Source organism: Rhinichthys klamathensis, unplaced genomic scaffold (genome assembly GCF_029890125.1).
Source record: "Rhinichthys klamathensis goyatoka isolate OS25496 unplaced genomic scaffold, OSU_Roscu_1.1 h1tg000242l_1, whole genome shotgun sequence".
In the NCBI taxonomy this organism is placed as follows: Eukaryota; Metazoa; Chordata; class Actinopteri; order Cypriniformes; family Leuciscidae; genus Rhinichthys; species Rhinichthys klamathensis.
In genome coordinates, this window is record NW_026606764.1 from 1,940,613 (window position 1) to 1,953,854 (window position 13,242).

Consider the following 13,242-nt stretch of genomic DNA (forward strand, 5'->3'; position numbering starts at 1 on the left):
GGTCTAAGTAGTCTAGTAGCCTACATCGCGCAAGGTTTATGCGCATGCTCTAAGTCTTCTTCTCGCATTTTTAGTGTATCTCTATGGCAGAATTACAGCGCCACATACTGGTCTGGGATGTATACTAGATCGTTTTGAGTCGGTTTCAGTGATTTCGTGTGTACGCAGATATTTTTCGAGATGCCGCCTTGTTTACGGAATTTTTTTTTAGAACGAGGTAAAAAAAACATCGGATAGGGAAAGCTCTGGCTTCGTGTGGATGTGGCCTCAAATTCCGTCCCGAATCCCTCTTATTTATTTTACTGTACAGGATTAGAGAGGCAATCGCAGTGATCAGAGAAGGGCTCATTCAGCCCATCAGGCAATTGTTTAAGCATGTATGGGTTAGAAAAACGGGTATTTTTAACATGAAATGTTGCGCAATGCACCTTTAAGTTAAGTATTATACTAGTTTTCATTAAGTCTTTAACAAACCCTATACTATAATGCTCAACTTATCATTCAGATAAAAGTATAATATATCAAGTAGTTTTAATTACGATTCTGATTATTTCAATGGAAAATTAATGATCTGTTTTATATAACGTGATTTGTTAAAGTAATTATTATAAGTGTTTAAACTTGTGTTTAGACAGCATTTTAAACCCACGGGCCTAATTAAAAGTTGAACGGGAGTAGCACGCAATGATGCAGTCGTATTCCCCTGCTGTTCCTTCTGTTTGGGGTGTAATTCTCACCTCAGGTGACCCTGATCTGACTACAGTTCCACCCCTTTACCACGTTCCCAGAGAGACGCACATTATCTCATGCTCAAACCTGCCCATGTCCTCAGTGCATCCTGTCACTTTCCATACAATCATTTACTCTCTCTGTCTCTCTCTCTCTCTCTCTCCTTCACACTAGCAGGTGTGAAGTGTTTGTTCATGCCTTACGGCCGATCGACAGTCAAAACAAACAAAACACAATAAGATGTCTTAGGGAGCATTTTACTTGATGCCTGTCTATATAATGCATTTTAAGTAAGGAAAAGTTGATGACGGGCTGTTGAACTATTAGAAAATAATGCACACCTGAGGTAGTAATGTTACATTTTGGGTGTGCATTATTTTCTAATAATTCAAAAGCCTGGCGTTACATATCTATAGCTCAACTTTTCTTTATGAGAACATGCAACTGATTTATGTCTTTAACTACATATTGTAAATAATTACACTGCTTAAAGTTTAATGAGCCTTAAGTACACATAACAAAGTCCATTGTGAGTAAGCTGAAAGTATGATTGTCCGAATGGGCCAGATCATGTTTTTTAACATTTGATAATAATAGGAAAAGTTTCTTTAGCAGCAAATCAGCATATTAGAATGATTTCTGAAGCAGTGTTGGGTGTATAATTCATGACGGAATAATTTAAGTACTTTTTTCTTGTAAAAGAAAAAAAGTAAGGGATTACTCCTATTTTTGTGTACTTTAATTACAGTTACTTCTGATGTAATTGCAATGCTGTATAGACTATAGAACAATTTTATATAAAACGATTGTGGATTTAACAACATTTTACGTCTAATGTTAAAATGTATGTTTTTAATGTAACCTTCTCCCTTTAAAAAACTTTGTCCAGTTCAAGAATAATTTATGCCATTTTATGCTATTAATTTGAAAGAATTAAAATAACTTTTAATTTATATCCTAACTGGTTGATATAGGATTTAGAAAGTAATTAGTAATGCAATACTTTTCAGACAAATTTATTAGACATATAACTTTTTAGACTAATTAGTACAGTAATCTTTGTAGTTATGTAATTAGTAGCTAGTAATTGCCTTTTTAGAGTAACTTTTCTGAAGGATCATGTGACAATGAAGCCTAGAGTAATGATGTTGAAACTTCAGCTTTGCATCACAGGAATAAATTGCACTTTTAAATATATTCAAACAGAAAACATTCAATTTAATTGGTAACAATATTTCACATTATTACTGTTTTTTTGTTGTTGTTTTCATCTGTCTTTTGGATCAAATAAGTGTGGCCTTGGTGAGAATAGGAGACTTTTTTCAAAAACATTTTAAAAAATCTTAACTTTTGAATGATAGTGTAATTTAAGTTTGTGATTACAAGTAAACAAATAAGAAAAAATGTCATGTTTCGTAATTATAATAATGTAATCATAAATGTCTCACTGTTTTTTTTTTTTTTTTTTTTTTTTTTTAGCATCCATGTGTACCAGTCCTCAGACAACATCAGAAACAGGAAGAACAGTATGAAGATGCAACATTCTGCTTCTATCCTATGTATTCTGTAAGCAGCCGCTTGACTCATTGATCTGTTGCCATATTAACTTATCCAGCATCGGCATCCAACCTTAACATCTTTGTTTTATTTCCAGGTATTTTGACAACAAGGTGTTTGTGTCTCTGGCAAACGGGGAGGTGATTGTTTATCAGAGGGAAGCAGGTGAGCACAGATTCATTTAAAAAAAAAAAATTCATTTAGAACCAATATGAGTGATTTACAAAAAGTCTCTGTCCTTTTTCTGCATAACAGGAAGTTTCTGGGATCCTCAGAGTTCTCAAACGCTGTGTCTGGGCTCTCCAAACGGACCCGTGACCAAAATGGTACCTGTGGCGGGAAAACTGTGGTGTGGCTGTCAGAACCGGGTCCTTATTGTCAACACCTGCTCTTTAACACAAGAGGTCAGACCCAAACTACACGCACACGACATCTGGAAGGAGACTTTTTGATTTAAAAGAAAGTTCATATTCAGTAATATTATCGATTCAGCTGCATTGACACCATCAGATGAGAACAACATTTTTATTTAATTGAGATGGATGACACTAACTTTGCAACATTAGCTATGCTTCCATCCAGCATTATGCGACTTTTGGGATACTAAAAACCCTGGATGGAAACGCCAAGATGTGCAAAAATGATCAAAAATGCACATAAAAATGTATGCGATCAATTGAAAAGTACACATGCGCATAAAATAAGATGGAAACATATTTACCAAAACATTTACGATGTATGAAAAAAGATCCACGGTGGTTTCCCCGATGGCAGCAACTTCCATTTTTATTACAGATATTTTGGGCCAATTTTTCTTTGCTTTCGGTGCTTTATTAGCAGATGTTTTATGCGATATTCCAATCTTGCACATTACTTTATGTGGAAATTGAGCTGAACAATGACACTATTATTTTAAGAGCTGCTTTACCGCTTAAGTTGAATTTGTTTTATTACTAATGAATTTTACAACATTGACAATGTCATTTTCCTGTTTGTTTTTTTATGTGAAGCAACTTTGAAACAATCTGTATTGCAAAAAGTGCTTTATAAATAAATTTGACTTGACTATTGACATCATCAGATTAAACATTTAGCTAACACTTTAGTTTAGGGTCCAATTCTCACTATTAACTAGTTGCTTATTAGCATGCATATGACTAGGATATTGGCTGTTTATTAGTACTTATAAAGCACATATTAATGCCTTATTCTACATCCCTTAATCTTACCCATTATCTAAACTTAACAACAACTACCTTACTAACTCTCAATAAACAGTAATACGAGGTTATTGAGGCAAAAGTCATAGTTGATGGTTAGTTGGACCCTAAGCTAAAGTGTGACCATCATCTTTTGCAATTTTCACTTTCTGTCTTATTATATATTTTAATTTCTTCTTCAGCACTCGTTCCAAGTGGGTCAGGACAGCGGGCGCTGTGTGACCAGTATGGTGAGCTACGGCAAAGGCGTATGGATCGCTTTACAGGGCAGTGCTCATGTACGACTGTACCACGCTTCCTCATACGAGAGCCTCACGGAGGTCGACGTGGCACCAGCCGTGCACAAGATGCTTGCAGGTATTGTTAAGTGTGCATTTATTCATGATTTTCACCTGCTGCATGTTAAAACGAGGGGGGAAAATCAGTAACACTTTATTTCGATAGTCTGCTTTAGACATTCTACTAACTATAAGTAACTTTGCAACTACTTAGCAGTCATAAGAGTATTAGTAGACTGTCTGATTAATATCTGCTAATACTTTATTTTGGTGCTCCTCAACAGACATTCTACTGACTATGCAAATACATCAACTTATTCTACTTACCCTAACCTAAGTCTACTAATACTCAATGAGAGTTAGTTGACGTAGTTACAAAGTTCCTCATAGTTAGTAGAATGTTTTGTTTAAGAGCTGATTGTATTATACTTTGCAGAATAAAATAAATCCCTTTCTTTTAGGGTCTGATGCCATTATCCGGCAGCACAAAGCAGCCTGTTTGCGGATCACCGCTCTTCTGGCATGTAAGGACTTGCTGTGGATTGGCACCAGTGCAGGGGTAGTCCTGACTCTGGCTATCCCGCCAGTGTCCTCCAGCACTGGGCCGGGCACTCTGCGTGCCCCCCTCGTCCCCATGGGCTCTGCTCATGGCCACACCGGACACGTCCGCTTCCTCACGTGCATAGAGCTGCCCGAGGGCTTTGACGTCAACTTCCCACCAACGTCGGAATCAGGTTTGTTTCTCACAACCTATTGCAGTCTGGGTAATATTGACAGAGGATCTGGCAACAAAACTGTATATTCATTATTTATAAATGCATTACAGCAATACAGAGACATCGATCTGGTCTGTGTGTTTTTATAGTGTTAAGAGTTAAGTAACTTAATCTGTTCTCGTTGGTGTCCATAATGTGTTGTAATTTTATCATTTGTTTATAAAAAAAAAAAAAAATTGAGCAGTATATTTAAAGAAATTGACCATATTATACTGCCATATGATATACATAAGAACAATAATAATAATGATATGACATACTTAACAATAATAATATGTTTTAATTTTATTAATGTTGTGGAGGAAACCCAGGAACTCATAGCACCTTAAAAATTGTCCAAATGAGGTGCATGGACCAAAAAAAAAATCCCACACACACTAACAATGACATGGGGAACCACCAATTGCAAGATTGTTATAGTGTGTGGATTTTTTTTTTTTTTAAGTGTTTCCCCATTCATAAAACACATGATTATGATAATTAAATCAATATTTTAAGATATATATTTATTTTATTTAATAAATATTATGGTATTCATTAAACCCAAAAACATGGTTAATGATAATTCAATAATTAATTTGAAGATATATATATATATATATATATATATTTTTTTTTTTTACATTTTAGGAATGTCAGGGTATTCATAAAACACGCAATTACGGCCCTGCAAAAGAAATTGTCATTTAAAAATATTTTATTTTATTTCGTTCAAAAAACAAGGTAAACTAGCTAAAACACGCATATTCGACAATTTGCTCGATTGATTGAAACGCAGAACTTTCTTTTTCTACAGTTGCAGTGTTGACCGTTCCCTCTTTTAATTTTTAACATGTAGACTGCGATAATCATGAACCTAATTACACCTGCTATTCACATCCATCTCAACTGGTCAGAGATAAAAACATCACTCAAACCATCACATTTGTAGGATAAACGCCAATGGGTCTTAATGCATCCCACACAACAAAAAAGGACCGCATACTTACCTGTCAATCAACCATTGAGTTTTGAGCGTTTTAAACTTGCCTGGTTTGACTAGTACTTGTAAACGGCTGCATCCAAGACGGATATTAACATAGCATCAAATGATGAATGAATATGTGTGTGTTTTATTCACTTTTCTTACAGTGAACTCTGAGAGCAGCAGCGGGGGCCTGCAGAGACGAGACTCAGCCCGACGGCGCGCTTCCACCCTCCTGCCTGTCAAATCCAACCTGCTGGTCATCAGCGGCGGTGACGGCTATGAAGACTTTAGACTGACCAATAGCAGCGAGACGGTGGGGCGGGACGACAGCACCAACCACTTACTGCTGTGGCGCGTGTAATGGAAGCCCCGCCCCCACAAACCAAGCCGCTGGACTGGCCCACGCACTTCCCCCTCGAAACCCCGCCCCTTCCTGTCCTCTGATGCGTTGTGTACAAGCGTGTAACACGTCAACAAATGGGGTGTTTGTTTTCCGTTACGTTGTGTTACGTGTCATTTTGTTTCTTGGTGTGAAATTTTGATCTCGCTTGCCATGTGGTGTTTCCTGTGAGCGTTTTTGAATGTTGTGTTGAAACTGTAGACGCAGCTTTAAAAGCGGACAGAGAAGAAAAAGTGATTGTAAAAACCATAGCAGAGAAGATAATCAGAGAGGAACAGGTGAAGTAAAAAAGGAATAGACAGAATTGTTCGGTTGTTGGATAGAGAGCGGGTTTGAACGCATCGCACGAGGCAGGAAGGATTGTGGGTAATGTGTAGATGGACATACCGAGGGGAAAGATGAGTTTTTTCATCCTTCACTTTGTTAGAGGACAGTCCGCACACTTCTATGGTCAACTACTGGTCTCAACAGACTGTGATTTGAATCGAGAATGAAGATGTTTTTGTTAAACCTCTCATCGGGACGAGATGAGAGTTAATCTTACGTAACCAATGTGCAATATAAGGCTAGAGTACCTACAAACTGCTATTCCCCACACACACACACACACACACACACTTTACTACTCCAATAATCAACAAACTCACAGTCAGAGATATTACACATTATCACTTTATTCTTTTGGTTATAAAATCAATCTTATGTATAAAAAAATAAGACCTTCACTATATTATGTAAAAGAGCAGCAATGACATTCCATTTATAGGTATTGTGACATAAAATCCTTTTGTACAGTATTTATGTTTTTTCATTTTTAGTCTTTTTTTTTTTATAGCACTTAATTTATAAATAAGTTAGTCTGGCATTTTCTCTACTGAAAGATTGTGATGCTCAACTCAAGTTGGGTTAGTGAGTTTGTGAGATAGATTGATTACATTTTTTTGAAACCTTATTTGAGTGACAAAACATCCAGGTCAAATTTTTACCCTAAAAACAAAAAGAAATAAAATAATAATTCTGCATACAGAAAATGAAGGGACCATTTCAGATTTTCTTTTTGCATTGTGTTATTTAAATCCCAATTAATCACATTTCCCCCTAATGTTTTAAAATTGTAATGCAAAAAAATAATCTCATTCACTTTACTGTAAATCATTTGCATTCTTTCCAGGCAATTATTTAAAATTACATTTAGTACAGCAAATACCATGGTATGTATTTTAAAATTACAATATTGAGAATTTTTTTTTTTTTTTGCATTATGGTAATTGGAATTTGGGGGAAATGTGACTGTCATAAAAAAATGATGTAAAAACATATAGTTTGAATTATAAAATGGACATGTTCTTGACAGGCTCCATGAGATTCACACATTGACAGCTTTGTAATTCCAGTGGTCGTTTTCAATTTAAATACAGAATGCAATGCCATTTTACATATTGAATTGTCATTTTGCATATTACATTTCAAATTGAATATTGCTACCCATATGCTTCCATGGTTTTCATCATCATTCGGGAAAGGGAATTGTGTTATTGCTAAAGACAGCCTTGATTTGACGAATAGAGTTTGGAGTCGATAGATAAACTGTGCATGTGTGTAGGTTATGACATGTAGAATGAAGTCAGACGGGTTACAGCCCTTCAACTGCATGTGGCCGCTTATAAGAGACGATTAACTGCTGAACCGCCCGCCATCAGGTGGGTCCACTTCCTGTTAAATGAGCAATTTTTCAGCTGCCTTATTAGTTTGCCTGAAAAGAACCGAGTCCGTCACAAACACACCCAAATACTCACTCACCCGTATCCAAAATATGCCGAATGACCTGAAGTATGGGAAGTCAGACTTTTCCCAGACTGCATCACGCATGGGAACATTTCACAAGTTTTTTTTTTATTGATTGATCTGGGTAGGTATGAATGTTCGCAGGTAGAAATCGTCACGAAGATCCTCGGAGAATCATATTTTCATAAACCGAGTCTGCATTTTAAAGTTTTAATCGAATATCTAAATCAACCAGTGATGATCGTCGAGTCTTACTGTTGTAAGTGACCCTCTCAGCCCTTTCTAGTTAAAGACGTCATCAATGTTTATTGTAAATATTGGTATTGCCTTTCTCTGTACATAGTGCTCTCACGGTACACGATTGTTCATATGAATCTAATGGCATATTTTTATAAGTATTTTTGTCTATTTCTTTTCCTCATTTGGCATGTGCCGTCTCATTGAAATTAAAACTATTACAGTATTTTAAAAGAAGAAAAGAAAAGCCGGTCCTTGTAACAGTTGTCATGCTTTTTTTTCACACCGTTGTCGTATGATGTCACTGTGGGTTTGTTTGTAATTAAACATTTCACTGATGCCAGAATCTCGAGGCTTCGGTTAACTCATTTACAAACATGCTCACACATGATCCCTATCATCATCAGACTCGTGTATGAGTCACTGTCAATGTCAGGAAGTTTTCAATGATTGTGAACTGGCACCTTATTGGGAAAGGAAACAAAACACTCTTTTGAAAAGGTCAGGTTTTTTTAAAGAAATGAAATGAGAAGAAAATCTTCTGTGCCAAAAGATGAGATGTTTAAACCGAATTAAAAAAAAAAACTTATATTAAATAATAATACGAAAATGTTCGACCTGTCCATCTCACATCTGTTCGATTCATCGACTTTTTTTTCTTAGAATAACTTGGGTAACTTTTGTTTCCTGGGTGTCAAAATTTTATGAAATATTAGATTTGTTTATGGGGTAAAATTATGCAGTTACAGGATTGCTCACAAAAATGTAGGACACAGCTAAATATTACACGTGTGGTGATTAAAATAGCAAGATCATTTTAATTGATGTCTTCTGTGTTGTTATATTGGTGTGTAAATCCATTAAACATTAGGTTATGATTCACACTCATTGCTTTTGTTAATCATTTCCCTATACGATTAATAAAAGCAGTGAGTAGTAAGTGTAAAATATGAATCAAGTGTGAATCATCACTTAGATTTGAATTGTGAATTCAACCGAAAAATGACATTGTATGATTTTTAATTGTTGGATCAGCCTAGAAGGTCATGACCTCTGAGGAGAGACAGGCCTACATCACCATTTTAAGGAGGGTAGGGACATTTCATGCTTTTAATATTTGTATACACTACTGTTAAAATCAGTATTATAGCAGTAATATTGTAAAATAATGATTACAATATATTTTTTAATTATTTAAAAGTTATTCATGTGATGCAAATCATCATTACTCCAGTCTTCAGTGTCACGTGATCTTTCAGAAATCATGCTCTGATTTGCTGCTCAAGAAACACTTAATATTAATATCAATGTTGAAAACAGTAGTGCTGCTTCATATTTCTGTGGACATCGTGATTTTTTTTTTTTCAGAATTTTTTGAGAAAAAGAGAGTTCAAAAGAACAGTTTATTTGAATCAGAAATCTGTTGTCACATTATAAATGTCTTTACTGTCACTTTTGATCAATTTTAATCGAGCCTTGCTGAATGAAAGTATTAGTTTCTTTTTAACAAATCTTACTAAATCAGCGCTTGTGTTGCTGGTGTGTCAGCACAGTGTTCTGAATGACTGTCCAACATTGACACCAACTGAATGAAATACACAAGACCAATTCACGTCATCTCACTGCGAACTAGTTGTGCGAGAGCACAAAGAAAGCTTTATAATGTCACGCAATGAACATTCGGTGCCTGATAATGCAGTTCATGGTTTGTGTGAGAGATCTGTTTATATTCTGTCGCACAATTCAGTGCAGTTGGCGTATAAGAAACCAAAGAATGGCGCAGACTACATGAACTCTCTCTCTCCCTCCCCCTCTCTCTCTCTCTCTCTCTCTCCCTCCCCCTCTCTCTCTCTCTCTCTCTCTCTCAGGTTACAGAGTAGCCTAACAGTGAAGAAACATTTAATTAAAGATTTAGAGCATTTTTAAGGTTTCTACAGAAGCATCAATCAAACTAAATGCACACAAAAGAGTTGAACAATCATGCACTTTATTTACCAGAGAGGAGAGGAGGAACACCAGTTAGGGCCGTTATGGGACTGTGTAAGATAATGAAAACATGCACACACACACACACACACACACACAAAAAAAAAACTGATGGTTTTATCCAGTTATATTTTTAGGGTTATTGTACTGAACAGATTCACTGTCTTTGCCATCTTGTTTATTCAATTGAACAGGCCATTGTTTTGAATCGGTCACGTCGTCTGCTTTGATGTTTTTCATGTTTTTCAAAAATCTGAACTGTGTTTTGCATTTGAAGAATTACAGTTACACTTTATTTCGATAGTTTGCTTTAGACATTCTACTACTAACCATAAGTAACTTTGCAAATACATGTCAACTAACTCTTATTAGAGAAGTAGTAGACTTAGGGTTAAGCTGACATGCAAAGTAAGTCTGTAAAATGTCTGTTGCGGAACCATCAAAATAGTGTTAGTATCACGCAGATATAGTCTAATACTTTAATGAGTTGACATGTTGTTGCAAATATAAATTATAATAAATTATATTATTCATTAAAAATAATCAAATTATTTGTTAAAAAAATGCCTGTTTTCCCTTTTTTTTTTGTAAAAATTGAATGGGGTCGCTAATGACCCGAGGTGTGTAATAGTGTAAGTATATTTTTTTTCTGCACAAAAATAATTTAATCTTTGAGGACTGAATAAAAACAATTCACCTTTATTCCACAAGGTGGCAATGTCTGGTACACAATGATGAAGTGACGTTTCACTCATATATAGTTACCGCATGTAGAAAACAAAAGAATAGGAAGTATCATCAACAAAACTTAAAATAGCTCAGTGATTTACTGCAGAGCAACACAATCTTAGTCTCACTGTCACTTGTTGATGGATCTGGTGAAGAAGCTGTCAGCGATCAAAATACTGATTTAGAAGATGTTATAAATGATAGTTTAGAGAATATGTTTGAGATTGCGAATATGAGCCAGATGCTGAATGTACTGGGAAAGCTCTGATGAGAACAGTGATGATGGTATAAAACATCTGCTCACACTGAACCCTTCCAAGCTCCAAAAGGTAACAAAATATGCTTTATTTTAGTCTTCTGTTAGCCTGGATGCCAGCCCGAACCCCGCCCACAACATTTTTTGGTCGGGAAGTTCGGTCTGGACTCGATCCATCGAGGAGTAATTATGATCGGTTCAGAAATGGTCGGGCCAATCAAATTGCCAGGGCGGGCTTTATACCATGATGGACAGATGATCTGCAGTTACGTAATCATCACGTTATCAAAGAGCGCTTGGGTTGAACTGGTTTCCCTCAAAGATGACTGCAGCTGGAGAATTGAGATGTAGCCTATAATTCCGCTATCGCGTCTGTCGTAAAAGAAATCGACAGCGCATTCATTTTAAAAGACGAACAGAGAACTGCAATCAAGGCATTTGTCGATCGGAAAGATGTTTTTGCCGTCCTTCCTACGGGATTCGGCAAAAGTTTATTTTATCAGCTGGCTCCGATGGTCGGTAAGAAGATGGGACGCAATGAAAACCCCGTGGTCGGTGTGGTTTCTCCTCATGGAGGACCAAGTTAAAGAAGCAACGCTCTTTTACTACTTCTTCCAGCGTGCGTGCAGTTGAGTTCTGTTGACAACTATGCGTAGCTCAACATATGTCACTTACTGCGTTGCTCTGATTGGTTGTAGGTCTATCCAATTGAGTGCAGAGTTTGTTTGTTTTTTCCTGACTAGAATATGAGTATGACGAAGTCAGGCTAGTCTTCTGTACTCTATCAGGAGATTTATATTATTGCTACAGGTCTCTAAAGACCCGAATATGTAATAATGATTGGTGAAACATTCATGCATTTAAGGGTTATTAATATCCACTTCATTGGATGGCTGCATTAACATGGAAACATGTTAAATGAATGTAATTTCATTGTCAACCCAAGTGGGATATTTTCTCTTACTAAATTAACTTCTCTTCATCATGTTTGAAGCTTCAGGGTTTTTTTTTTTTTTTTTTTTTTTTTTAAACCTGCTGTTTGGGTGTTTTAGTGGATGTAGGCTAAGTCAGTTCTCATCACATTCAGGGACTAGTTTGCAAAAGTAGGTTTTGGACAAAATCGGCCATAAAAAATTTGGCCAGATGGTAGTACAAAAATCGAGGAGAGGTTATCAAAGTATGAGCCCGATTGGCCCATAGGTGGCGCCACAGCAACACGATTTACTAAAATGGCTATAACTCCTCAGCCGTTTGACCTAGAATCAAGATTTTCACATCCCTGTGATCCCTGGCTCAGGACGAACAAGATGTATATCTCGGATTCGCGATTTGAGCCTCGGAAAATTTTTTATGGCCGATTTTGTCCAAAACCTACTTTTGCAAACTAGTCCCTGGTTTTTTGCCTGATCGGAACCAAACTGGTGCAGAAATGTTCTCTGGAGTGAGAGGATCAATAATTATCGAAAAAAAGTTGAAAATTTGCATTTGGTTGGCTATAACAGGGTCATTTAGGAAATGGTTCAGGGCAAAATGCAGTCAAAAGCCTATAAATCCTGAAGAAAAAGTCCGAAGTTCACCAAAATTGATGAGCATATGTGTCCTAACATGCTGAGGAAGCATGCAAAGTTTCATGGAGATCGGACCATAGGTGGCGCTATAACCGCCAAAAAGGTCGCTTATTGTATTTGTAAGGATTTTTATTAGGTGTTCAAGCACAAAGTGCTGAAAACCTATTGTAATTGTAAGGATTTTTATTATTATTTTTCTTCTGCCGTAAAACGCATCGTGCAGCCCAAACCGTAAGTGCTGGAGCCTTGAAACTTTGCCAGATGGTAGTACAAAAATCGGAGTAATTATGATCGGTTCAGAAATGGTCGGGCCAATCAAATTGCCAGGGCGGGCTTTATACCATGATGGACAGATGATCTGCAGTTACGTAATCATCACGTTATCAAAGAGCGCTTGGGTTGAACTGGTTTCCCTCAAAGATGACTGCAGCTGGAGAATTGAGATGTAGCCTATAATTCCGCTATCGCGTCTGTCGTAAAAGAAATCGACAGCGCATTCATTTTAAAAGACGAACAGAGAACTGCAATCAAGGCATTTGTCGATCGGAAAGATGTTTTTGCCGTCCTTCCTACGGGATTCGGCAAAAGTTTATTTTATCAGCTGGCTCCGATGGTCGGTAAGAAGATGGGACGCAATGAAAACCCCGTGGTCGGTGTGGTTTCTCCTCATGGAGGACCAAGTTAAAGAAGCAACGCTCTTTTACTACTTCTTCCAGCGTGCGTGCAGTTGAGTTCTGTTGACAACTATGCGTAG

The 13,242-nt window shown here is 36.7% G+C and overlaps 1 protein-coding gene across 3 annotated transcripts in view; it reads left to right on the forward strand.

Moving 5' to 3' along the window:
- LOC130100429 (rho guanine nucleotide exchange factor 17-like) overlaps positions 1-6,724 on the forward strand; it is a 103,975-nt gene extending 97,251 nt beyond the window's left edge. For all 3 annotated transcript variants that reach the window (XM_056265886.1, XM_056265888.1, XM_056265887.1), the window contains 6 exons: positions 2,209-2,295; positions 2,384-2,451; positions 2,542-2,690; positions 3,689-3,863; positions 4,246-4,518; positions 5,692-6,724. In XM_056265886.1, the coding sequence (XP_056121861.1) occupies positions 2,209-2,295; positions 2,384-2,451; positions 2,542-2,690; positions 3,689-3,863; positions 4,246-4,518; positions 5,692-5,888 (949 nt within the window). In that variant the 3' untranslated portion in view covers positions 5,889-6,724. The remainder of the gene's footprint in view (positions 1-2,208; positions 2,296-2,383; positions 2,452-2,541; positions 2,691-3,688; positions 3,864-4,245; positions 4,519-5,691) is intronic.
- Positions 6,725-13,242: the final 6,518 nt, after the last annotated feature.